The 24,024-nt window shown below is 45.1% G+C and overlaps 3 protein-coding genes across 8 annotated transcripts in view; 2 read left to right on the top strand and 1 right to left on the bottom strand.

Moving 5' to 3' along the window:
- igf2r (insulin-like growth factor 2 receptor) overlaps positions 1–14,065 on the top strand; it is a 37,945-nt gene extending 23,880 nt beyond the window's left edge. The window contains exons 31-48 of the mRNA XM_072703177.1: positions 885–1,081; positions 1,177–1,303; positions 1,397–1,528; positions 2,118–2,386; positions 2,513–2,725; positions 2,947–3,090; positions 4,573–4,734; positions 4,857–5,055; positions 6,475–6,627; positions 6,899–7,133; positions 7,700–7,836; positions 7,917–8,034; positions 8,594–8,740; positions 9,810–9,994; positions 10,406–10,592; positions 11,171–11,320; positions 11,743–11,812; positions 12,033–14,065. Coding sequence (XP_072559278.1) covers positions 885–1,081; positions 1,177–1,303; positions 1,397–1,528; positions 2,118–2,386; positions 2,513–2,725; positions 2,947–3,090; positions 4,573–4,734; positions 4,857–5,055; positions 6,475–6,627; positions 6,899–7,133; positions 7,700–7,836; positions 7,917–8,034; positions 8,594–8,740; positions 9,810–9,994; positions 10,406–10,592; positions 11,171–11,320; positions 11,743–11,812; positions 12,033–12,449 — 3,242 coding nt within the window. The 3' untranslated portion in view covers positions 12,450–14,065. The remainder of the gene's footprint in view (positions 1–884; positions 1,082–1,176; positions 1,304–1,396; positions 1,529–2,117; positions 2,387–2,512; positions 2,726–2,946; positions 3,091–4,572; positions 4,735–4,856; positions 5,056–6,474; positions 6,628–6,898; positions 7,134–7,699; positions 7,837–7,916; positions 8,035–8,593; positions 8,741–9,809; positions 9,995–10,405; positions 10,593–11,170; positions 11,321–11,742; positions 11,813–12,032) is intronic.
- A 362-nt stretch (positions 14,066–14,427) lies between these two features.
- Positions 14,428–23,326, top strand: slc22a2 (solute carrier family 22 member 2). 4 transcript variants are annotated; one of them, XM_023797239.2, is made up of 12 exons: positions 14,428–14,909; positions 15,230–15,333; positions 15,734–15,888; positions 16,251–16,419; positions 16,577–16,691; positions 16,958–17,058; positions 17,148–17,362; positions 17,443–17,551; positions 17,850–17,962; positions 18,250–18,349; positions 18,725–18,780; positions 21,765–23,326. In XM_023797239.2, exons 1-12 carry the CDS (start codon positions 14,496–14,498, stop codon positions 21,770–21,772), a joined length of 1,659 nt encoding a protein of 552 aa, XP_023653007.1. In that variant the 5' UTR covers positions 14,428–14,495; the 3' UTR covers positions 21,773–23,326. The 4 variants fall into 4 exon arrangements, 3 of the variants coding, with proteins under 3 accessions (XP_023653007.1, XP_023653006.1, XP_023653008.1); XM_023797238.2 differs by having other exon boundaries at positions 18,725–18,820; XR_011984131.1 differs by lacking the exons at positions 18,725–18,780; positions 21,765–23,326 and having other exon boundaries at positions 17,751–17,962; positions 18,250–18,350.
- plg (plasminogen) overlaps positions 19,227–24,024 on the bottom strand; it is a 26,153-nt gene continuing 21,355 nt past the window's right edge. For all 3 annotated transcript variants that reach the window (XM_072702822.1, XM_023797236.2, XM_023797237.2), the window contains 6 exons: positions 23,826–23,940; positions 23,547–23,621; positions 21,428–21,568; positions 21,197–21,303; positions 20,935–21,080; positions 19,227–20,021 (listed from right to left, as the gene is read on the bottom strand). In XM_072702822.1, coding sequence (XP_072558923.1) covers positions 19,860–20,021; positions 20,935–21,080; positions 21,197–21,303; positions 21,428–21,568; positions 23,547–23,621; positions 23,826–23,940 — 746 coding nt within the window. In that variant the 3' untranslated portion in view covers positions 19,227–19,859. The remainder of the gene's footprint in view (positions 20,022–20,934; positions 21,081–21,196; positions 21,304–21,427; positions 21,569–23,546; positions 23,622–23,825; positions 23,941–24,024) is intronic.

Here is a 24,024-nt window from a genome sequence, read left to right as displayed (position 1 = left end):
CCAGAAAGATCATAATCCTTTGTAACCCTTGTAGCTGGTATTCACTGACATTTCAGAGTTCTTTGTCTCTTTCTTGCTAATCATAGATCAAACTAGCAGAGCTGAGGAGGATCCCGCGTACTTTGAATCAGATATAATCGGTGTTAGAAAGCTGGCCTCATGCCAAAAAGCAAATTCTTGTTACATCTTGCAGTGCTTGTGAGTGGATTCTGGATAATACCGCTTTTGAAACAAGTACCGCACTGCTCTCAACACAGCTCATGCAGGCAAATTCCCTGAGGCTTAAGGTTAAAATGAGGTAAAATGTCACTCCCATGGACGATAACATTTATTGACTTCTCCTGACTTTAGGAACGAACGATATTTTAGCAGCATGTTTCAGTCCAGTTACAGTGTTAAATGCATTAGACTATGTAAAACTGTCCATCCGTCGTCATCTCTCATCATGTTTCTAATTATTTCTTGTCAAAGTTTTCATTCATTCCATTTTGGTTAGTCCCTATAATTTATTTATTTTTTTGGACATATTCAGGGATGGGATATTCAGAATGCCTGCACTTACACGTTGTGTATAGATTGTCCCTTTTTGCAAAAGTTAATAAAAAAAATTGTGTGGGAAAAAGAGAATGGTGCTTCACGCTTCTTTGGAAGTTCTGCTTACACGTGCGGGTTCTCCCCGGGCAGTCCTGCTTACACGTGCGGGTTCTCCCCGGGCAGTCCTTGCTCACACGTGCGGGTTCTCCCCGGGCAGTTCTGCTCACACGTGCGGGTTCTCCCCGGGCAGTCCTGCTCACACGTGCGGGTTCTCCCCGGGCAGTCCTGCTCACATGCCTCACACGTGCGGGTTCTCCCTGCATCACAGTTGGTCTGCCGACGTTCTGCAGGTGACTGGGGTTGCCCGTCCACGGCGGCGTCCTGCATGAAAAGCGGGAAGGACTACATGAGCCTCGGTGAGGCTGAGTCTGGTCCCTACTGGGAGGACAATGCTCTGGTGCTGCACTACACCAGTGGATCGCCGTGTCCGGACAGACAGAGGAACCGAACCACCTTCATCAACTTCCGGTGTAACCCGGACAAAGTGGTTAGTGACCGTGCTTGTTCTCCAAGTCGCCATGAGCGAGCTCTTTGGTTTTTGAGAGCTATTCTTCAGTGGCTCACTTTGTGGTCGTGCCTCAGGAATCCATGCCCATGCTGGTGAAGGCCATCGAGGAGTGCACCTATACCATTGTGTGGCCGAGTGCTGCTGCCTGCCCACTAAAGAGCAGTAGCCATGGGGACTGTGTGGTCACCAACCCACTTACGGGTAAGTTAGTTCCTGGTGTCGCATGCTGGGATTCTTTTACCCATGGAGTCTGCTCCTCACTGGCTATCCTACATCCCTCGATCCTCAATGCAGGATACCTCTTCAACCTGAGCAGCTTAAACCAGAGAGGTGGATACCGGGTCTACGACAACGTGGACCAGAGGAAGATCTACCACCTGAACGTGTGTGGCGAGCTGGAAGGGTCCTGGTGTGAAAACGGCACTGGTGAGGAACCGTTCGCAGCTTTTATTAGATTTTTTTTTTTTTTTTAGGCTTTACAGACATCAGGTGCTCGTTATGGTTTAAACGTCATTCCCTGCTAAATGACATGTTCAAGAACTGCAGTAAACTGTGGTTTGAATGCCTAGCCAAGCCTCTCACTATGTTAGTATTGCAGGAGACGTGTATAAATGTTTCTCCTATGCATATTCAACGCCACCCCACATGCAGCCTGTGCAAGAGCCGTCATTCAATGAAAGTGGTCTGTCATTTGTTCTAGGTGACAAATCTTTAACAAGCCCAGAAAGGAGCAGGATTTCTTAATGTAACCCAGTACCCAGATGATTCATATGGCCACTGAAATTTTCAGACCTTTTTGCAACTTGTGCCTTAGCCTTGTATATTTATTAAAGAAATGAATAAACAGAGATTAAAGAAAAATTGTTACCAGTCTATGAATCTTAAACCGCCAAGGTAAGATGCTATAATGTTTTGGCTGTTAATTTGAGGAGAGTGTCAGGTGATGAGAAGGGCATGTGCTCCGTGAGAGGGCTGACTGAGCGTGTCGTCCACTGATGGTGTCCTGCTCGTCCAGCCGTCTGCATGAGGGACAACCAGGCAGCCCGGAGCGTCGGCATGGTGAACCGCACCCTGTCCTACCAGGACCAGGTGGTGCAGCTGACTTACGAGAATGGGGCTCCGTGCGAGGCCAACGGCACCCTCCAGCACAAGAGCGTCATCAGCTTTATCTGCAAGTCCTCCACGCCGGGGGTGGGGGACAGGGGCCCGGTGCTGGTGGACTTCGACCCCGGCACATGTGTCCACTTCTTCTCCTGGCACACCTCTCTGGTCTGCGAGCAGAAGGTGAGAATGCTTTTCGCCACCTATGTAAATGACAGCTATATCTAATGCTGTTCTATTTACCAGCATTCCATGTAATTTCATTGGAGGAGAATATTCCTGTAACCAGTTGCTGTGCTCTACCTATAGGTCAGGTGCTCTGTAAGGAACGGGACGTCCGTCATCGACCTGAGCCCTCTGATCCATAGGACAGGCTTCCATCGGGCCATTGATGTGGCCCTGGGTAAGGATCACTCCCCCGACTTCTACATCAACATCTGCGAGTCGCTGAACCCCATCCCCGGAGTGAACTGTCCGCCTGGGGCTGCCATTTGCATGGACCCTGATAACAGCCCCCCCGTGGTGAGTGACCAACGGCCCTCAGCCTCCTTACCTGTTCACCTCTGACTGTGTGACTAGACGGCATGTTAAGATTCAGTGTATTTAAGGCCTATATGGCCCTAACTGTACGACCCTTATGTGTTTTTTTTTTTATCTCTGTGTGAGATTTAACTCTTTTGGATGCATGTACCCTGAGATACACTGGCGTCTCATTCACGGTGTCCCTTCTGTCCCCTGCACAGGACATCGGCCGCATCACAGGCCCACCAGTCCTGAGCAACAACGAGGTGTCCATCTCCTTCAACAGCTCCACCCCCTGCTCCTCCAACTCCGATGCCAATTACAGCTCCATCATCAAGTTCATGTGCCAGCAAGGCACGGAACTGGTAGGTCGCCATCAGGTTCTCACAGCCGTGTGGGCTGCTTTGGTGTGCCGTCGGCAACGTCCTCGACTGTGTCACTCTGCGGGGACGTCCTGAACTCTGAGTTTATCGAGTATTGGGGGCAGCGTGTGGCTCAACAGGAGTGTGTGCCCATGATCGGAAGGTCGACGGTTCGAATCCCTCGGTCAGCAGGCTGGCTCTTAAGCCCCAGTTGCTGGAAGTTCTGGAAGGTGGGATCTGTGAAAAGATCATTTCCACATGGGGTGTTGAATAAAGTATCATTATCCTATTCTAAATATTCTAAAAATGGTCATATTTGTTGTCAGCCGGGAGTGATTCAAACCAACAATGACAGAAGTTGGGATAGTAGATTTAGAAAGTAATAGGGGTGTAACGATATACTCAGCCCACGAGACGAGACACGATATTGGGTTCACCAGGATGAGACGAGATGATATTTTAACAATATTTTAAGGAAAAGTTCAGAGGAAATATATTACTGGAAAGCAGCATTTTATTTGATTAATTTGAAAGGAAAAAAATGCTAAATAATGCAGATGTATGGTGAAATGTTTTAAATAATCACCATCATCATACACAGTAAAGAACAGAACAAATATCTAGCACCATAAAATATTTCACCACAAACTCAAATGACTGGGTTCTCTCCTATTTGACTTCTCAGTTGAACATAAAATAGAATATAAATAAAACAATATAAATAAACATAACACTTTTAAAATGTTTTCTTCACCGGTGCAGTGGATTTAAGTAAAGAGCTATGATGGTGCTGGAAATGGCTTTGCATAGTAGTAGCGTTAGCCGCTGTGTACGGCATTATTTTCCCACAGTGCTTACCGATGGTTTGTGTTTTGTCTGTCACCTTTTCGCCGTTTATATTTTCCGGCGGATACCCAAAATGCTGCCACACAAAAGATTTAAGTGTCTGGGGCATCTGCTACGGTAATTTCATCAGACGCCGATATGCTTATAGTAGCTGATCATGCAGCGCCTTCACCAGACCGCTTTTCACTCAGACCTGAAATCTCGTCATGTCGTAATATCGTGAGATCTCGTGACACCCCTAGTAAGTAAGGATGTTGCCCTTTGGGTACTGCTGCTCCTCCTTTTGATATATACCACTAGCATCAGATACAGGGCACTCGCAAGGTAAAGGTCCCTTTGGTGTCTTATCTGATAAAATTCTCCATATTTCTAACATCTGCATCAGTATATGAATTTTGAGGCTGTATTCAGCCCAAGAGGTTACATGGAACTATATGCAGATTGCATCATTAATACTAAGCTTGTCCACTTTTTTGTTAGCCAGGTTGAATCCAAATGTCTGATCCGTAACGCTGGAGTTGCCCTGTAGCCTCGTGGAACTTTGGCACGAAGGCTCTATTGTCTCACAATCCCGGACGCCATTGCTGCTCTGCCTGTGGTCACCCGTATGAATCGTAAGCAGGGTTGGTGTCACTGCAGGGGACACCGCAGATGATCAGCCGAATGGAGTGCCAGTACGTGTTCGAGTGGGCCACCCCGCTGGTGTGTCCCGATACCGTCAGCGTGGAGGGATGCACCCTCAAAGACCAGCGGCTGCAGTTCACCTTTGACCTCTCGTCACTCTCCGGGGCCGTTCAGAAGGTATGGCGCCTCGCCTTTTTCCCTGCCTCCACTTCCTGGTTTTCCGCTCCCTTTGACTCCCGCGTGCCCTTCCTCATCCTGAGCCTCCTTCCTCCTCACCCTCCGCCGCACGTGCTCGCCAGGTGTCCTCCGGCTCGGGGTTCTACTCCGTCAGCGTGTGCGGGACGGTGCCGGACAGCGAGTGCAAAGGCAGCGCCATCTGTCTGCTGTCAGGAGGGTCTGCCTTTTCCTTCGGCTACCGCAAGGCCATGAAGATGGACTACAGGCACGAGGACGAAGCCATCTTGGTGCAGTATGGTGGCGGAGACGCCTGTCCTCCAGGTCAGACGCCCACCGCACACAACAACTCAGGCGTGCTCCGCTTTCTGAGGAAATAAGAATCTCACAGAAGTATTTAGTCAAGTACGGCTTTATTGTGGTCACTCTGACCCGATTCAGTACATTGACGTGAAAATTGTTCCCAGGACCACAGTGCAACGTCTGTACATAAAGTGCACATGTAGGCAGGTTGTGCACAGTGGGGGGAAAAAAGCATTAACACCGACGCACAATGTAAAAGTAAACAATGATGCAATGTTCAGAATGGGCAATGATGGAAGCAGCAGAGCACGTACAGAACCAGTCAATAGTTTGGATACACCTACCCATAGGTTTATTTGTACTATTCTCTGCATTTTAGATTAATTATGCACAGACAAAAAAAAATATTAATTTCTTGGGTGGATCTGTGGCTTAGGACTCAGAAGGTTGCTGGTTCAAATCCCGTGGTTGGCAGAGTGATCCCACCATTGGGCCCTTGAGTGAGGCCCTTAACCCCAGTTGCTCCAGGGACTGACTGACCCTACTGTCCCCTCTATGCCAGTTCCATGAGGCGGCCTCCTGGGATGCTATTCCAGCTGTCCTGAAGGAGCTCCCACATACATACTGAGCACTCATTGGCTGCTTTTCCTTCACTCTCTGGTCACTGGTAGTGTTTTCCGTGGTGGCCAGGTCATGTGCCGTTATCGCTCTTTGTAGGTGGCTTTGCGTGTCCTCATTTTCAACTGGCACTGTATATGGTATAAGATAATACATACAAATCAGTGATAAATCATGAGTATTGGTAACCATGGCAATAAGATAACAACAGTGCTGGTGGCAGTGAAGTGCTCAGCACAGATTACTCTCTTGGCCAAATGATCCGTTCATAAAGTCTCTGTATGTTTCAGTTCTTCAAAGACTGTGTGTTGATTTCATTCATTTTCTAACGGTGTAGTTTAGGGGTTAGCCAACCCTGATCCTGGGGTGCTGGAATCCAGCAGGTTTTCCATCCCACCTGACGGAACCTCACATCTTGATCTCAGGCAGATAGTAACTCATCGAGTGAGATGGGAAAACCTGGATACGGGCACTTCAGGATCAGGGCTGCCTACCCCTGTGTAGTTTATGCTGATCTCTGTATTATTCCTCTCTGCAGTCCAGTAATCAGTCGTTTTTTATCCATATTCTGACATTTTTTTGAGTATTCTTTGTTCATTTTCTACTCATGAGCTTGAAACGCTTAGGTGTTTCATGGTTGCTGATTGAGGAAGTTCTAACTGCGCTTCCCTATTCATAGTTGCTGATTTGAGGAAGTTCTAACTGTGCTCCCTATTCATAGTTGCTGATTTGAGGAAGTTCTAACTGTGCTCCCTATTCATAGTTGCTGATTTGAGGAAGTTCTAACTGTGCTCATTGACTGTAACTGTGTGCCATTTCCAGTGACCACCACAGGGACCATGTGCATGTTCCCCTTCACCTTCATGAAGAAACAATACAACCAGTGCACCACGGAAGGCAGGACCGACGGCAGGACATGGTGTGCCACCACTAGCAACTACGACAAGGACAAGCAGTGGGGATTCTGTGCCAGCGGTACGTTTGTGAAGGGAAAAGTGCTTTAGCAGTCGGCATCCCCAGTAACCGGCTTAGCATACATCTGTAACCATAGACTAATAACCATTTTCAGTGCTTTTAATAATGGTCACTGTTAGCTGCTCACTTGTATAGCTGTCATCTTAATTTCTGCATCGTGTTTGACTGTTTGTGTGCGTGTATGTGTGCACGTTTTTGTAATTATTATATTGTGGGGACAGTTAAATGGCAAACTCATTTAATTTTCATTTCCACGTGCCTCTTCTCACAGTGCACGAGACGCGGAACTCGTCCATCCTGCTCACGTGCGACCGTTCAGCGGGACGCGGGACCCCCGAGCTGCTGAGCGAGACCCTTGGCTGCTACGCCACCTTCCAGTGGGCCACCGACGCCGTGTGCCCCCCCAGGAAGATGGAGTGCAAGCTGGTGCACGATCACCGCACGTACGACCTGCGCACCCTCTCCTCGCTCACCGGACCGTGGAAGTTCAGCCAGAATGGTGACGCGTGAGTCCGGCTGCCTCTCCTTCGTCTCTGCAGACCAGTGCTTCTCAAACTGGTCCTCGGGGACTCAGTCAGTCCATGTTTTTGCTCCCTGCCAGACAGTCTACATTTTTGCTCCAAATAAAACCCCGAAAAACAAAGTTTTTCAGGAGTGAAATACAATAAAGCATTCTGACTTATTAAATGTAAGCAGTATGTTTGCAGTATCTATTCCATATCCATCAGTGCAGATTTGGCTGCATGATCTTCTCCTGGTTATTGAAAAGCTTCTCTAATTTGTTTTCAAATTTCAAGTTTTATCTGTCTCATATACACACACACTGAGTAGTGAAAAGACTTTTTCCCGCCTGCTTCCAGGATTGTGCTTGAAGGGAAATACGTGAAAAGAAAGTAATACAAAGAAAAACAAACAGCATAAAAAGATGTGAATAAATGAGACTAAAATAACAATAGAATTATTTGTCTCCAAATAAGCAATAAAGAATAATGGACAATGAGGGCATTTGGTTTAATGCCAGGGTGGAGCTGGTTTCTTAAGCTTAACCCGTCGGTGCCCCCACTGCCCGTAGGTACTACCTGAACCTGTGCCAGGGGATCCACGCCGGCCTGACAGACTGTCCAGCGGGGGCAGCGGTGTGCCGGCGAAATCGAGGCGGCCAGACCCAGGTGCTGGGCCGTGTCCACACCCAGACCATGGCCTTCGTGGGTAAGGCTCGGGCCGTTTCCTCGCCCCGTCTGCCCCAGAGGAACGTGCTCCTCACCCATGCCCCTCCCACCCCCTTGCAGATGGCAAGATCCAGGTCAACTACACCAACAATGCCTCCGTCTGCAGAAACAGACAGCCCGCCAAGACCACCATCCAGCTCAGCTGCGGCAGCACCGTCGGGAACCCCAGGCTGCTCCGGTGGGTGGGGGCCCGTCCTGGGGGGGGGGGGGGGCGGGGGTAGTGATCTCAAGCCTGCACCAGTGTTTTACTTCTGATTTTTTTATTTTAGTTTTTTATGTTTTCCGTTTTAGTCATAGCTAGTTTTCAAGGCAGAAATCTTTATTTATTTATTTTTTTGCTTTGATTTTTTTATTTCTAGGGATAGAAAGTCGCAGAGTGATTTTATGTGTCTGATCTTCGGAGAATTCCACATGAATATGATGTACTAATGTGCTCAAAATTGGCAAAAGATGTTCCGCTATTATTAATTATATGTAAAGATAAATCATTACTTTAGCTAAGTGGTATTGTTTAAGTTTGATATTTAAGTGTTTGATGTTTCTGCAAAGACATCAGCCAGTGGTTCTTTTAGGGTTGATGAATACTTACGCGTGAGGCTGTTACTGCTGGCATATTTCATTTTATAGTTTAGCAAACTTGTATATTTAGTTGTCTGGCTCTTTAAATGGATTATCAGTGATTCTTTTCTTCTTTCCGTGCCTGTCTTGTCATTTGTGTGCCTTTCTAATGTGAGCAGGGTGGATGAAGAGGCGTGCGAGTTCTGGGTGGTCTGGGAGACGCGGGCGGCGTGTGCAGCCACCGAGCGCGAGGTGGAGATGGTCAACGGGACCATCAAGGTCCCCGACACAGGGGTGACCTTCAGCCTCGGCGCCCTGTACTACAGGTGAGGCGACGTCCTCCATGACCTGTAGCGTGTGTATCTGGCATAAGAGCGGGATTAGTGGTTTTCAGCAGCGGTATGATGCACAGTAACTCTATGACACAGTATCTCTGCTAACAGGTTGCTTGTCTGTTTCGTTGACGTCTCTGGCCTTGTATGTATACTTCATTTCCAGCAGGATGTCACCCCATGTTGAGTCATCAAAGGTCTACGTCAGATTTTTGCTCAAAGTCACAGGACTGGAACAATTCTCAATAACAAAATGGCATTTCATAAACTTTAATGAATTATCAATAATGGGAACTGATATGTTTTGTACTTCAAGCCACGTTAAACCCTTTTCCGTTAACCGTATTGATTCATAAGGTGCATTATCAGCTCGGTCCGGATTAACTTGCGGTTTGGTCTGTATCCGGACTGCCGTCCAGCCTTTGAGAATCCTTTGTCACCCTTACAAGAGTGTAGAGTAAACTACTTTTGTTCTATATCTTGAGTCCATGACGCAGGAGCTGAGAGTGCAGGTACAAAAATCATCTGATCAAAAGTGGTTCAACAGTTTCTTTGTTAATTATTAATTTTAATGAATTCCATCAGCTTTTTGGTTTAGCTGAAGTTCCTCTATTGACTTCAGCACCTCTCTCATTGGTTTGACTTGGTCACTTATTGTTAAAGTTGTGTGGTTGTTACTAGAACGTACATCATCAGTGAGCTTAAAGTTAAAATTCACAACTTTGACATTTATTGATTGATTTTGCCCCATTATTTGACATCCCTTTTTTGGTTGGATCCTCTTTTCATATGATCTCAATATTTTAAAAAGGCTAGTATTTCCTGGCCCCTTAGAGTAAATCTTAAGTCATCTTAAATAAACCGAATTGTCCTGTTTTAAGAGCTCAAGTGATGAAGGAAGTGTATTTGTTTGTTTTTTAAGCATAAACTTCCTGTGTATTTGGCTCATATGCAGTGGCTCCGGATCAGACTAGACATAGACTGGGTTGAAATATTATATGTACTTGGTGATTACCAGACAAGGATAGTTTGATGCCGTGCTTCACTGTCCCCTCACCTTCAGGCTGCACCAGGCATCCGGGGACATCCGGTCCAACGGGGACACCTACACCTATGACATCCAGCTGTCGGGCATCACCAATGGGTCATTCAACCAGTGTACCGGAGCCAACATCTGCCAGGTGAAGAAGAACGCGCAGTACTGGCGGAAGATCGGCTCGTCCCGCAACGTCAAATACTTCATCAAAGGTAAACTTGCATGGATGGATGTTTTTAGGCTGGGGAGAAAACCAGAGTTGCCTTTGCAACAGCAGGAGATTATGCAAACCCCACAGACAGTGGCGGTGACATTCGAACCTCAATCTGTCAGGCAGCAGTGCTGCTTACTGAGCCATAGAGCCCCTCCCCCATGCGACGCAGTTTAACAAACTCATGCCACTGGAATTATCCTTCGTACAGAGCAGTTTTACTTTGCGGTGTATCATCAGAGCTTAGCTTTTCTTGACCATAAATGGCATCAATGGGCACGGGACCCAAGACTGGCATTCTCACCGCCCCATAGATTTTCAAACGCCTTCGGCAAGTCGACACATGGCTGCACAGTATTGCAAAAGTCTGAGTTTGTAGGCTTTTGCTTTATGATTTTCTTTGTCCTTCCAGATGGAAACTTGGACGTCCTTGTCACATCAGAATCCCAATGCGGACGCGATACGAACAAGACGGTCTCCTCTACCATCCTCTTCCACTGCAGCCCCTCGGCTGGGGAGGGAATCCCAGAATTCCTCCTGGAGGCCGACGGCTGTCAGTACCTTTTCATCTGGCACACGGCAGCCGTCTGCGCACTCTTGTGAGTCGGAAACCATCCTGCTGCACTTCGTCTTCCTGAATAAGCTGCACTCATCCTTCCTTATGCAGCTACAGAATCAAAATCAAAAAAATGTGTCCCAGTGCTTCAGGGCGTTAGTCATTGTACGTAGGGATTTACAGCTTTAATGGGAGCTCTGAGCATTGGCACTGCCCTAGTAATCCCCAATGACAGTGGATGATTCACGTGTTTTTTTTGTTTTTTTTTTTTATCAATCATTGTTTTGTGAGCACTTATGTAGCTGAAGGCCTGATCAGGGTTTGAAGGTTATGCATTTTGACAGTTTCATCCATCTGTAACAGACAAACACATTACAAATTTACGGAAGTGATTACATGCCGCCCTCTAACAGTCTAAAAGCAGACTCTGCCTTGTCACTGTCTACCAAACAAGCCACTGGTGACATTCCTGCTGGAAAAATTCGATCAGTGCTGTTCACGCACTGGGTCTTTGCATGCGTGTTTCCATACAGCACACTTCATGTGATATGGCCGTGCTGCTGTCGAACCCTGTGCCTTGTCTGGCCTTCATCCAGTGATGCGCAGATCTTGTCTTTCCAGTGAGGTAGATAACAGCCAGCCTTCTGAGGAAGGGAAGGAGCACGTTGGCCTGTCCAGGCGCAGCCAGGCCCTGGGGGCTGTCCTCAGCCTCCTCCTCGTGGTTCTCACGGTTTGCCTGCTGATCCTGCTTCTGCACAAGCGAGAGAGGAGGTAACGATGCCGTCACTGTGTCTGAATCAGAATACGACTGAAACTGCAGTCCCCTTCCAGCTGATGCAGTAGTGCTGTCATCTTAATTACGGAGCGATCACACTAGCCAAACAAACTGGACTTCGGGGGTCAAACATGCTCGGGCTTGGTATCGGTCGCCCTTAGACCCGGTCCTTTTTGGCTTGAATATTTAAGTATGTATGTTGGATATTGGGAAACATTGTTAGACATGCTAAATGTGTGTTAGATAGAGGAAGCAGTCATATAAATGTCTTAAATGAAGAAGTGCGATCCCACATCTTCAGTAAATGAGTATCCATGGACGTATGTGTAAATGTGCATTTGCATATAGATATTTCTCCTTCCGGTTGCGTACTAGACTCTCCTTGCTCAGCCAAGGCGTCTTTCTGCTGCTATTCCAGGGAGCTGGTGCTGCAGAAAGTGACTGGATGCTGCAAAAGGGGAAGCGACTTGTCCTATAAGTACTCGAAGGTGGGTTGGGCTCCGTGTGCTGCCCCTGTATGTCTGTACTGGTCCCGGACGTCCCAAGTAACAGCTGAACGGAGGGTATGCGTATAAGCGTACCCATGGAAACCATATGCACGGGTGCTGCATGTTTGTGTGGTGTCTGCTGTCTTTGCACCTTGTCTGTTTTGGAGCTGTATGTATCTTTTTTCCCACTGGGATCAATAAAGTTCATCTTAATCTGAAGGTAAATACAGAAGAGCTGGGCGGGGACGACGAGACAGAGTGGCTGATGGAGGAGATGGAGCCCGCAGAGTTATCCTCACGGCGGGGAAAGGAGGTGCAGGAGAACGGTCACGTGACCACGCGGGCGGTGCACGCCGACGCACTGCGCTCGCTGTCACTGGACGAGCAGGACAGCGAGGACGAGGTGCTGACAGTGCCTGAGGTGCGCGTCCACGCCAGCAAGCCCGCAGCCCGACAGCAGCGTACCCGCCGGGCCCCATTGCTGCGGGGGCCCGAGAGCGACGAGGACCTGGTGGGACTCCTGGAGGAGGACGAGCGGGTCGGGCGGGGCAAACGGCGGGAGAAGCCCCGCCGGAAGCGGGGGCCCAATCCCACCTCCTTCCACGACGACAGCGACGAGGACCTCCTCAACGTTTGAAGCTCTCAGCTCCCGGGGGGCATGATATACCCTGCTCCGCTCCGCACTCTCAATACCCACCTTGGGGTTTTTTTTCTTTTTTTTTTTTATTAAAAAAAAAAAAAGGGAATAATATTCAATTGTGACATTTACAGTTTTAAAGAGCAGATTTCCCCCCCCCCCCCCCAAAAGGTGACTCTTTGCCATTTTGTTCTTTAAAATCAACTAAACGTACACGAACCAGCTTTATTTTTTAATTGTTTTCTGAGCTGTTCTGCACTCCAGTTAAAAACAGCAAAAAACAAGACAGGACGCGCACTGTAATTCCATAATGTATACTACAAACCCCGATAAATATTAATATGCCTAAAAACAAATGAAATGCATTTAAATCAGTAATTATCTGATAAGACACTTGGAATGTGGAATCGTTGGATCACTTTGAGGAGTTTCTTGCCGAGTTGTATTGCCTCGACATGTATTGTTGTTTTGTTTCGTTTTTATAAGTGTGACGAACATCACCGCCAAAGCATTCAGCTCTCTACATTGTGCTTCCCGTTTCAAGACAGTCTGTCTTAAATAAGAGTAGCTTTTCCCTCATAACACTTGTAACTGTTCTTTTGCCAAAAAACTGCCTGTGGTTCTGCATGACGTAGAGATCAGAACTGAGGTACCTGGTGCCATTAGGAACATTTGCTCAGTATGATAATAATCCTCATGGTCAGAAGTTTGTTTCAATCACTGGTACTGGGTTACCATTCAGGGTTACTGTTCTGGTAGATTTGCCCATCTACTGTGGCTGTGTCGTTAATTTTGCATAATTTTTTTTTTGTACAAAACCATGAGTTTGCATGACGTTCCACAAGAAGAATTGCTCCTGAGCTCTGACAGTGCAGGCGATGGGAAGTATTTACTGTGCTTGTTTGTTGACTCTTACTTTGGTTCCTAAGGGACACTATTCTGGTCTGTATTTTGCTTATTTCATGAGTATTACAACACATGCCTTTATGAACACTAGTACATGTAGGTACAGACGGTTCATAGAAAATTCACTTGGTGATTTTTCCCAAAGCTTTGCACCAGAATGTGGGCTGGGATCAAACGTGTAAACTCTGTTTCTTTGGAGCATCCTTGAGAGATTTTTGATTTTTTTTTTCTTTTCTTTTCTAGAATGTTCTTTCAAATTCGGTCTCCATTAGAAGGGAGGCATAGATTATGGCATCAATAGGTGCAGCACACCAATCGTTCTGTGAAGGAAAATCGTCTAAAAAGCACTTTCATACACGACGTCCTAAGTGTGCGTTGTGTGTTGGACGGGAATGAGCAAGATGGTTCTCTTGGTTCTGGTTCTGCTGATTCCTGCTGGTTCTAGCTCTGGTTTAGCCTGTCTTGTATGTGGCAGTCTGGGTTGATTCAATGTGTCGCGATTGGTACTGATTTTGTGAGAATAAGCTTCAAAACCTCACTTTTGGGTGTAAATTTAATTGTTCGTTCTTTCAATTTGGAGTTCTGGGAAGTCCTGTCTCCTCTTTCCCAAACTGGTATGTTTTATTGCTTTTTGGATCTGTTTTCCTATTTAAAATGTTGATGTTCGAATATGGTATTGCATTATTTCAATAAATTAAGAGATCAGCTTTTCTGGCTTGCTGTGTTTGACATGCTTAGTAGCCCACCCTCGACTTGCATAAGGGTTCTCCAATCTCACCCACACAGAGTAGCGTTCTATTAGCAAACCTATATGGAAATATCAATGCACACAGCTGTTACTGGAGTCTGCTTTTGTGATGATACACTGGTTCCAATGGGTTTTTGGCAGCTCTTCATGTGGGCAAAGTGTCCTCTGACAAAATCTTGCACTGAGTAGCTTGCAGGTCAAGGTTACATCTATTTACGACATCTGAAGCGTGTCCCTTTTTAAAAAGTAACCGGTCACATTTGTGAATGCTGTGGTGCATCTAGCACAACACCAATGGGGCAAAGGTCCACCTGCAGGTCTAGTTTTTTTCCCCAAGCAAAACCGTCGTCAGGCGCCACGGAGTCACAGAACCCGGTACCCGCGCCGCAGTCATGACTACCTTTGATGACATCCTGGAGGAGGCTGGCAAGTTCGGCAGAAGCCAGAAGCGCATATTTTGTCTGCTGTGCCTGGTATCCATGCCCTTCGCTGGGGTCTATGTGGGCATCGTGTTCCAGGGCTTCACGCCAGAGCACTGGTGCCATGACCCAGGCATGAGCCAGATTAGCGAGCGCTGCGGCTGGACTCCGCTGGAAGCTCGCCAGTTTAGCGTGCCCCGGGTCAACGTCTCCGCTGGCGCTGGTCACAGCCAGTGCGAGATGTACGACAAGGATTGGAACAATACCGCCTTTATCTGCGACGACACGGAAGACGGATTCAGTAACATCAGCGATGGCTTCCCCATCGCAAACTGCAAATATGGCTGGGAGTACGACTACGGAGGAAGGAAATCCTTTGTAACTGAGGTGAAGTTCTTGGCTCTGATGGTTGTAGTTCTATGCATGTGTTGTGTTCTGAGAAGTACAAAGAGTATTAGGAAGTTCCTGAAATTCAGGTCCATACCTGACAGGCTGGATCAAATTATACTGTCACCATTTATCCATTTTAATACTCTAATTGCCCGTGTAGTTGGCTGTCCCCACAGCTCAACATTCCAAAAATCGAGTCATTCATTCAATGCTTCTGTGTCTTTTTTTAGCCTTCTAAATTACAACTAGAGGAATCTGGTCGTGAATTTTTGCCGGCTCATGATGTTTGTGCCCATTGCGTGCATTTTATGTTTCAGTTTGACCTGGTTTGTGCTAATGACTGGTTGGTAGACATGTTCCAGGCTGCAGTCAATGCTGGTTTCCTGTTTGGCAGCATCGTCGTTGGATATTTGGCTGACAGGTGCAACTGTGGACTGAGAATGTGCCGTGCATAAAGTTTACGCCCATCTTTAAGGTTCCATGCATAAAGTTTACACCCGTCTTTAAGGTTCTGTCCATAAAGTTTACACCCGTCTTTAAGGTTCCATGCATAAAGTTTACGCCCGTCTTTAAGGTTCTGTCCATAAAGTTTACGCCCGTCTTTAAGGTTCCATGCATAAAGTTTACGCCCGTCTTTAAGGTCTCGATGCTGCTGCAATTGTAGATGCATCATCATTTTCATACATCATTTCAGCCATAGTGTGGTATAATTTTTCAGATGTCGATCAGATGTCACATTGAGCAAAGTCTTAACTAGTACATTTAAATTTGTTTTTGTTTTTTTGTTTTTTTGTCTAACATCTTGTCTTGTTTATTTCTAGATTCGGGCGGAAAATGAGCTTTCTGATGTCCAATATTTTCAATGGGGTCATAGGGATTCTTATGGCAATTTCCCCAAATTACGTATCACTGCTTGTCTTCCGATTCTTGCATGGATTAGGCGTCAAGGGTGGCTGGGTTGCCGGCTATGTTCTGAGTAAGGATAATCACCGCTATGCCGCTATGGACTTCTCTCTATCACAGGGACTTAGATTGGGAGCTTTCTAACTACTGAGATATTGCTACATCCTGCATTGTTCCTCTTTTATTGTCTGTTGTTGATGTTGTGTGGTGTCCAAGGTCTTCATTTAATGAGAACTTATGGTTCCTATCCCCTCTTTGTAACACAGTCAGTTTACCAGCATTGAATGGCTTTGAATTTTATATGCACTCTCTTAAATTTAAGCATGGGCTCAATTGTTATCTGGTTTTGCCTCATCAAGGCCATTTAGACACATCAAGGGTATCTCAGTAACTTGTCTCTGCCTCCATCTCGACTCCCACTCCACTCACCGACAGTCACTGAGCTGGTGGGTGTGGAGTACAGGAGAACAGTGGGTATCATATACCAGATGTTCTTCAGCATCGGACTTCTGATTCTGCCCCTGATTGCCTACCTAATCACCGACTGGCGCTGGCTGCAAGTGGCCTTTTCTGCACCATACCTCATCTTCTTGGCCTATTACTGGTAAAGCGTTCACTGAAAAACCATGAATATTATGGCGTTACGGAGAATGACACTGTAAACATCAGAACGGAGTTCTGAGGACTCAAGCATGTGTTGCTGATATGATTATTAAATTTTGTTGCTACTATTACTGTTAAACGAAACCTAATCCCGGCAGGTTTATTCCTGAATCACCAAGATGGCTTCTTTCTCAAAAGAACTCAAGACAGGCTGTTAAAATTACTAAGAAGATAGCGAAAGAGAACAGGAGAATCCTTTCCAACAATATAGAGGTAGATTGCCCTCGGGTTGCATGTATGTCAAAAGGAATCTTTTCGCTAAGACTTGACAGTAAAAATGTCAATGTAGCCTTAAATGTGCGATTTGAACTGCCGTTCGTCATTTTTGCTTTATGAGGCATACTATAATTTGTAATAATTTCAGTGCTGCAACACGATGATAAAACGTCTCTTGATTTATGTTAACATCTCTTGATTTATTACCTTTGAAACGATACATCCTTAGCAGCAGTACTAACCCAGGGTTTAATGTTTCACAGACTCTGAAAGATGAGAACGTAGAGGCGGCAACAGCATCCTTCGTTGATTTGATCAGAACTCCAAAAATGCGAAAGCATACCTTCATTCTTATGTTCAACTGGTAATCGGTTTCAGGCGGGTCACATCGCTGTTAACGTCCTAATGGCGTTCGTCGCATGCTAACATCGCTTTGCCCTTCCATTTTCGCAGGTTCACCAGTGCCGTGGTCTACCAAGGACTTGTCATGCGCTTGGGTATTCAAGGTGGGAACGTTTATGTGGATTTCCTGATCTCCGCAGTAGTTGAATTCCCTGCTGCCCTCCTTATTCTCTTCACAATCGACCGCATTGGGCGACGCCTTCCCTTCGTAACGGCTAACGTCACATCTGGGCTAGCTTGCTTTATTGTCGCTCTCACACCAGAAGGTGCGTGCTCTAGCTCCATCCTACGATCTTTCAGACAAAGTAGGAATGGTCTTTTATTTTTTGTTTTTTATTTTTTGAAGGAATGTTCTGGTTCAAAACAGCAGTGGCGTGTGTGGGTCGACTGGGCATCACGATGACCTTCGAATTGGTGGCATTTGTGAACACTGAGTTATATCCAACTTTCATCCGGTAAAGGCGTGAACAATTTTTGCAAAAGTTTAAGAAATTCTCTCACAGATATGTGTGACATTACTGGTAAATGCAACGCTGGTAAATTAACAAAATGTCTTTCCAAATTATGTGAAATGATTTCCATTTGAACATTTGTTGCAATGCCATGTTCAGTCATTAGAAGATTCTGGAAGTCTCTTTTTCTGTTGCCCGCCAGCTCTGGAATGTGTGTGATGGTTCACGGGCATGCTCTCCTCCTGGCTGACCTTTGTCCTGCCGGTCTTTTGGGCTGCATTCCTTAATCGCCCATCTGCAGGAACCTGGGCGTGTCTGTGTGCTCCGCACTGTCCGACGTCGGGGGAATGGTGGCACCGTTCCTGCTCTACAGGCTTTCTGGCATCTGGCTTGAGTTGCCACTTGTTATTTTTGGTGGGCTAAGTCGGTGTTTCCCAATCCGGTCCTCACTGGGCCCAAATGACCAACAGCAGTGGTGATGTGTTAATGAAGATTCTGATTCTGAAATTGGGGCGCCGCTTTCTAGCGCCAGAACTGACTGAGAACAAGGGTCAGTTTGTCTGGTTTTCCATTGTAGTCAGTAGCATCCCTGGTTTTTAAAGGAGGTGACAGTCAGATACCAGGCTTTTCATATGCTGAGGGACACCATCTTTGCGTAGGGGCATTTTGAGCACTGACTATGGTTTTGCGTGATCAAACAGGTGTGGTTTCATTCATTGCTGGGATTCTGGTTCTGATGTTACCTGAAACCAGAGGACTCCCTCTACCGCAAACGATTGATGACATTGAGTTCCCTGACAGGTGGGATTTTCCCTTCAGACCATTAGGATTTTCAAGTATCTGCTTCTGGAGGCTGTTTTTGATTCACATTTATAAGTCATAAGTTGCCTTTTAAACTCCTGAATGAGCCTTCTGTGATGTAAAATGAATGTGATATTTTGTGGTAGACTGCATCTGCTTTCGGTTATCGCACAGCTCACATTTTTATCTACACTGAATGTTTATTTGTACTGCAATAAATATAAAGATTATTAAGTTTAACTCCATATTTTTTCACTTTTCAACATACTAGTCTTAATGCAGCAGTCTTACTACGTAATGACTTTTTCTTTTAGGGGCGGGATTCTCCTTTTGATATGAATCAGTGATTTCTGATCAAACCTTTCTGTGTTTTAGGCAGAAAAAAAGCGTCCTGACTGAGCCGCAGGCGATGAACCTCTTAGACCCAGAAGGTGCAGCCAGCAAAGGGCCTTTCGTGGTTTGATTGATCAGGTTCATTTTGGTCACTTTGCTGTCTTATAGATGACAATAACATCCACAGATGTGTCCATGAAATTGCACCAGCACATTTTTATAATTTATTTTTATAATAAATTGTGAATAATTAATTGACATTGTACACCACTATATCTACTTAGCATGCCATAAAGAGCATGAATTGTATATTTTCCTGCTACATCTCTATTTCTTCTGTAATTGCTAGTATTGTTACTGTCCTTTGAAGACACTAAGTGGTATTGCTTTACACTAATTGCTCCTTCATAATGCCTTTATAAAACATTCATAGAACATTCAGTGCACTTTCAGCTTTAATATACATTAATAACAAACATTATATAACAACAAGCATAATCATATAATGCTTATGTACATTAAGCCTACTTGTGAATATTCTATGAAGGCATTATAAATGCTTTATGAAGGTACAATTGATGCAAAGTGTCTTTTCACAGCTTACTCTAGTCTGGATCAAGTAATTATTCAAATTATTTGACAGTTTCACATTCATGGTTTACACAGCACGTTGTTTTTAATATTCTAATCTCTATTTAGCAGAGCATTTAGCATTTTTTTTTGTATAATAATGATGGTTATGCAAAGCCAAAGCTATAAGATTCTCACAGTTGACTGTCGGCCAGGTGTGCAGAGACATTTCTAAATCATATACAGCTTAATGAACAGCAAAATAGCAAGCACAGAAAATTATCCCTGAAGCAGGTGTTCTATGACCTCTGTATTCCTCCAGTACAGAACTGCTGTAGCGACAGAGACTCGCAAGGAAATTCTTAGATTTGCAACTATTTGATGGACTTTTATCAAAAAGTAACTTGCAAGTCAGTGATATACCAGTCAATGAGTTCCTTGATTTATTCATTAACAACAAAACAGAATTGGCATCCTGACAACTTAAAAGTACGTACTACTGGGTACAATGATTCACCTTCCGTTTTACTAATTCAAAGCTTTCCATAGAACATAATAACCATAAAATCTGCTTTGCTCAGTCTGCAGTTCCTTTCAATGAGATTATTCAGTTCCTCTTGATCGTATCTTCAATCCAGGTAACAAATTTTGAGACTCTGGTATAAACCCCAGGCTTCATGGGATTTGCACAGCCCAATCCCCAGGAAGTCACTCCCTGGAGGACGAATGAGTCCTTGCTGTAACACACAAGAGGACCCCCACTGTCTCCCTGTAGAAGGGAAAACCACAGGCAATCAGAACACAGCGCCCTCCACAATTATTGGCACCCCTTGTAAAAATTTGTAAAAAGGGTTAGAAAAAAATCCACCTTTTGGCAAAGCATCATCACATTGAAAATTTGAGAAAAATCCAACGTTTAATCGAAATTAATTTATTCGAAGAAAAACAAATCCTTCATCAAGAAATAATTATTTTTAACAAAAACACATGCGCCACGATTATTGGCACCCCTGCAAATTATAGTGAACACAATGTAACTGAAGCATGTTTCCCATGTAAATTATACATAATACATCTGCCAGGAAACTAAAACTGGGCCTTCACTGGATCTTCCAGCAGGACAGTGTTCCTAAGCACATGTCCAAATCGACATAAAAATGGTTAGCTGACCGCAGAATCAAGCTTCTGCCAGGGCCATCTCAGTCCCCTGACCGGAACCCCACTGAAAACCTGTGGGCTGAGCTGAAGAGGAGAGTGCAGAAGAGAGGGCCTCGGACCCTGGGTGATCTGGAGAGATTCTGTACAGAAAAATGGTCTCAGATGCCCTGCTCTGTATTCTCCAGACTTATAAGATGTTATAGGAGAAGACAAGTGCTGTTATACTGGCAAAGGGAGGCTGTACAAAGTATTAAAAGCAGGGGTGCCAATAATCGTGACACGTGTTTTTGTTGGAAATAATTATTTATTGATGAAGGATTTGTTTTCCTTTGAATAAATTTATTTCAATTGAAGGTTGGATTTTTCTAATTTTTTCACTGTGAGATGAGGCTGCTTCACCAAAAGGTGGATTTTTTTCTAACCCTTTTTAGAAGGCCGATAATTGCGGAGGGCGCCGTAAATGCAACTGTAGCTCCATGGCTATACTGAGCAAGTGTCACTGGCCGCTGTCTCTGTTTCCGCACCTGACAGCTGTCTGTACCCCCCTCGATGTTTCCTGCACACATCTCGTGGTCCTTCACCCTGCCAGCAAGGTATGCTGGGCGGTTGCACACTTTGTTTTCGATGACCGGGAACCCGGTCTCCTTCAGGATGCCCTCTCCTCCCGTGTCTGAAACAGCAGCAGCCATTTTTCATACCAAAGGATGTAATGAGGCAGGAACCCATTCAGGGCACAGCGGCAGTCTGAAGTGTGGCCACTTTAGCCCCAATTAACTGTCCACGTACCTTGCGTCTCTCCCCAGCCTGTCACATAACATTCTGTGTTACTTGGTACGATGTAGTCTTTTTCTGGCAGGCAAACTGTCTGCACCTGATCATTGATGATAGCTGGCCTGCAATACAGGAAGTACTTTAGTGCACTTTGTAGTGCACTTTTCAGTACACTTTTCAGTACACTTCTTGCCCCACCACCATTCTTAAAATTTACCAGTTGCCTAACGATTCTTAAGATCCCACCTCTCTAACTTGAGCAGCGCGATGTCTGTCCCCACAGGGCCCAAAATCAGCTTCTCCAGGTTTAGCACCTGCTTGGAAGGCTCTGTTGCTCTTTCTGTGTGGATTCCAAGGTACACTTTGTAGGCACCGGGATTCTTTGACCTGGGCAGCAGTCAAAAGTCATGTGAAATATGAGTTAACATGCAGGGTTAAACACTCTTCAGGCTGCAGTGTCAGTTGGTGTGACTATTTAAAAGTAATTAAAAGTTATTTAGTTATCGCATCTGCCCACAGCTGATTTGGTGAAACTGTAAGCCTGTGGAGATCAGTGTTCATCCGTTATGTCCTTTTATGGCAGCACCATAAAGAACACCACGGTGTGGTCCCAGCTGCACCTCCGAAAACGGAATGGCCCTGTCCCACGTGGCAAGAACTGCTCAGGAAATCATAGCAACTGAACTTCTGAATTTGGACACGGTGAAGGTTAGCTGCCTGCGCAAGAAGGTTCCCAACATCAGCAAGGACCTGACCCACCCAGGACACCGTCTGTTTGTCCCCTTGCCATCAGGGAAGAGAGATTGAGCGAACAGCCTTTTCCCCAGAGCAGAAGCTTCCATCTCCACACCCTCCATTGTGACTGAGGACTGTAAAGTCCATTCCTGTTACCTTCTCCCATTCATACCTCACAGCTGCTAATGCACTCCGACATTTTTATGCATTCATATCACATACAGTAATATATGAACAGTGTTTGTAGTAACACACTTGTGGTGGTAATGAGTAATGTAACTACCTATTAAAGTTAAATAAAGCAACTTAAAGTAGTGAAATATAAATGGGCTCGTTACTTGTTACTTGTGTCTTGCATGAAAATATTAATGGACAAATGCAGCCTGTTCCCATAATATTCTGTTTATGATCTAACATCATCCAACATTACAGTGGCGCAATGAATGGGTGATATTACAGGTACAGTGGTAGATAAAATGTGACAGTTGTATTGTCTGGCGTTGTCACAGCAGCAACTCTGCAATAATAAAACTACCCTGACAGCACACATGCATTGTCACTATGTCTGCAGTGGACATTCCTATTTCAACAGCATTATAATGTTGGGATTACTACGCGATGTTTAGCCTTCTGTTATTCTTCCTGATTAGGCTATATAACCCACAATAGGGTTATATTGTATATATTTATATACTATAGGGTAGATTTGTTGTGCTTTTCCCACATGTAGCATACAATTTAAAACCATATACGATGCAAACATTTTAAGTGATTAAAAGTTATACGTTTATTTAAATACTGACTTGACAAAACAGTAACAATACGCCTAACAGTTTTGCTAAACTGAAATTATAGGGAAAAAAAATGTGATAAACTGGAACACACATTAGCTTATGTGATCATTTAAATACTGTTCATACGTCTTACTGAAATGTGATCATTTAATGACATTCTATTCTTAAACCAACATCCTGGCAAAGTATGTGTGCTGTCTGGATATATATGATATATATGCATTAATTAGAGAATTGAATTAACACAAGTGTCACTTTCCCTAGTAACTAATTACTTTTATATGCAGTAATTGGTAAATTATTTTTGGATGAAGTAGCTAGTAACTTTATCTACTAATTTTCAGTAACTTGCACAATACTGTATGTGATCAACACACCACATTGTATGAACGTAGCAACAATACTCTAATCCAATTCACTTCCATTGTGCGATATCTCCTTACTATACTGTTTTTACTTATTTGCCTTGGAATACTTTTTATTGTTGTTTGTCAGAAATGCTACTGTCTTATTTTAATGTACATTTATCTTAGTATCTACTGCAGTTTTCTGTCTGTGAGCTACCACAAAATTTCATTGTAGACATACAATGACAATAAAGTCATGTCTTATCTTATTTGAAGAAGCTCCTTTTCAATGTAAATTTACACTCTGTAGATGCATGATAGTAGTGAAGTGTTTGTATGGGATGTTTTTACTAAAGCATTTCACATTATTTCTCAGTTGTATCACATTACTGAGACATGACCCCGTTTATCTCATCGACCCGAAGTTTGCTGTGGTTTAGAACAGTCCTTCTGTTCATGGTTGGCGGGTTACGGTAGTGCTTGTCTTACCGTTCCAGGCAGTGAGCAGCCGTAACGACCCACTGAGGTTTGATGAGGGTTCCTCCACAGAAATGCAGGCCGGTGCTGAAACATAGGAGCAGCGGTGATGATTGTAAGTACAGCGTGTGTGTGACTGTGAAAGACTGTGAAAGACAGTTTGATGCGGGCCAATGTCATTTTAGCATCGCTGAGTATGTAAATGAGTTAGTGAAGTGTCTTTGCGCTGGCACTCCTTCCACCTTTGCGATGCACGCTTTGCGTTAGTGCTCAGAGGGTCGTGCCTCTTACCTGGTGCGGAGGCTGATTTGCCAGGGCCAGGAGTGGGGCGTGGACTTGCAGCCGCCGACGATTCGGCCGAAGCACCTTCTTGGTTTCACCTTCGGTTGTCCGCATTTTTCGCTAGCTTTCGGGTTGAACCAAAAAGACCGCAAAGTGCTGCAGACCACTACAGGCATTGTAGACCACGAAGTAGCCAAACATGCGGCCG

The sequence above is a fragment of the Paramormyrops kingsleyae genome, chromosome 19, assembly GCF_048594095.1.
Source record: "Paramormyrops kingsleyae isolate MSU_618 chromosome 19, PKINGS_0.4, whole genome shotgun sequence".
Lineage (NCBI taxonomy): Eukaryota > Metazoa > Chordata > Actinopteri > Osteoglossiformes > Mormyridae > Paramormyrops > Paramormyrops kingsleyae.
The sequence above is the reverse complement of the archived record's forward strand: the minus strand, read 5'-3'. Positions and strand labels throughout refer to the sequence as shown.

Coding starts and splice junctions, on each gene's coding strand:
- slc22a2 (XM_023797238.2), top strand. CDS start 14,496: ATGACTACCTTTGATGACATCCTGGAGGAGGCTGGCAAGTTCGGCAGA. Junction 17,552..17,849: donor TTATATCCAACTTTCATCCG/GTAAAGGCGTGA, acceptor GCCCATCTGCAG/GAACCTGGGCGTGTCTGTGT. Junction 17,963..18,249: donor GTTGCCACTTGTTATTTTTG/GTGGGCTAAGTC, acceptor GTGATCAAACAG/GTGTGGTTTCATTCATTGCT.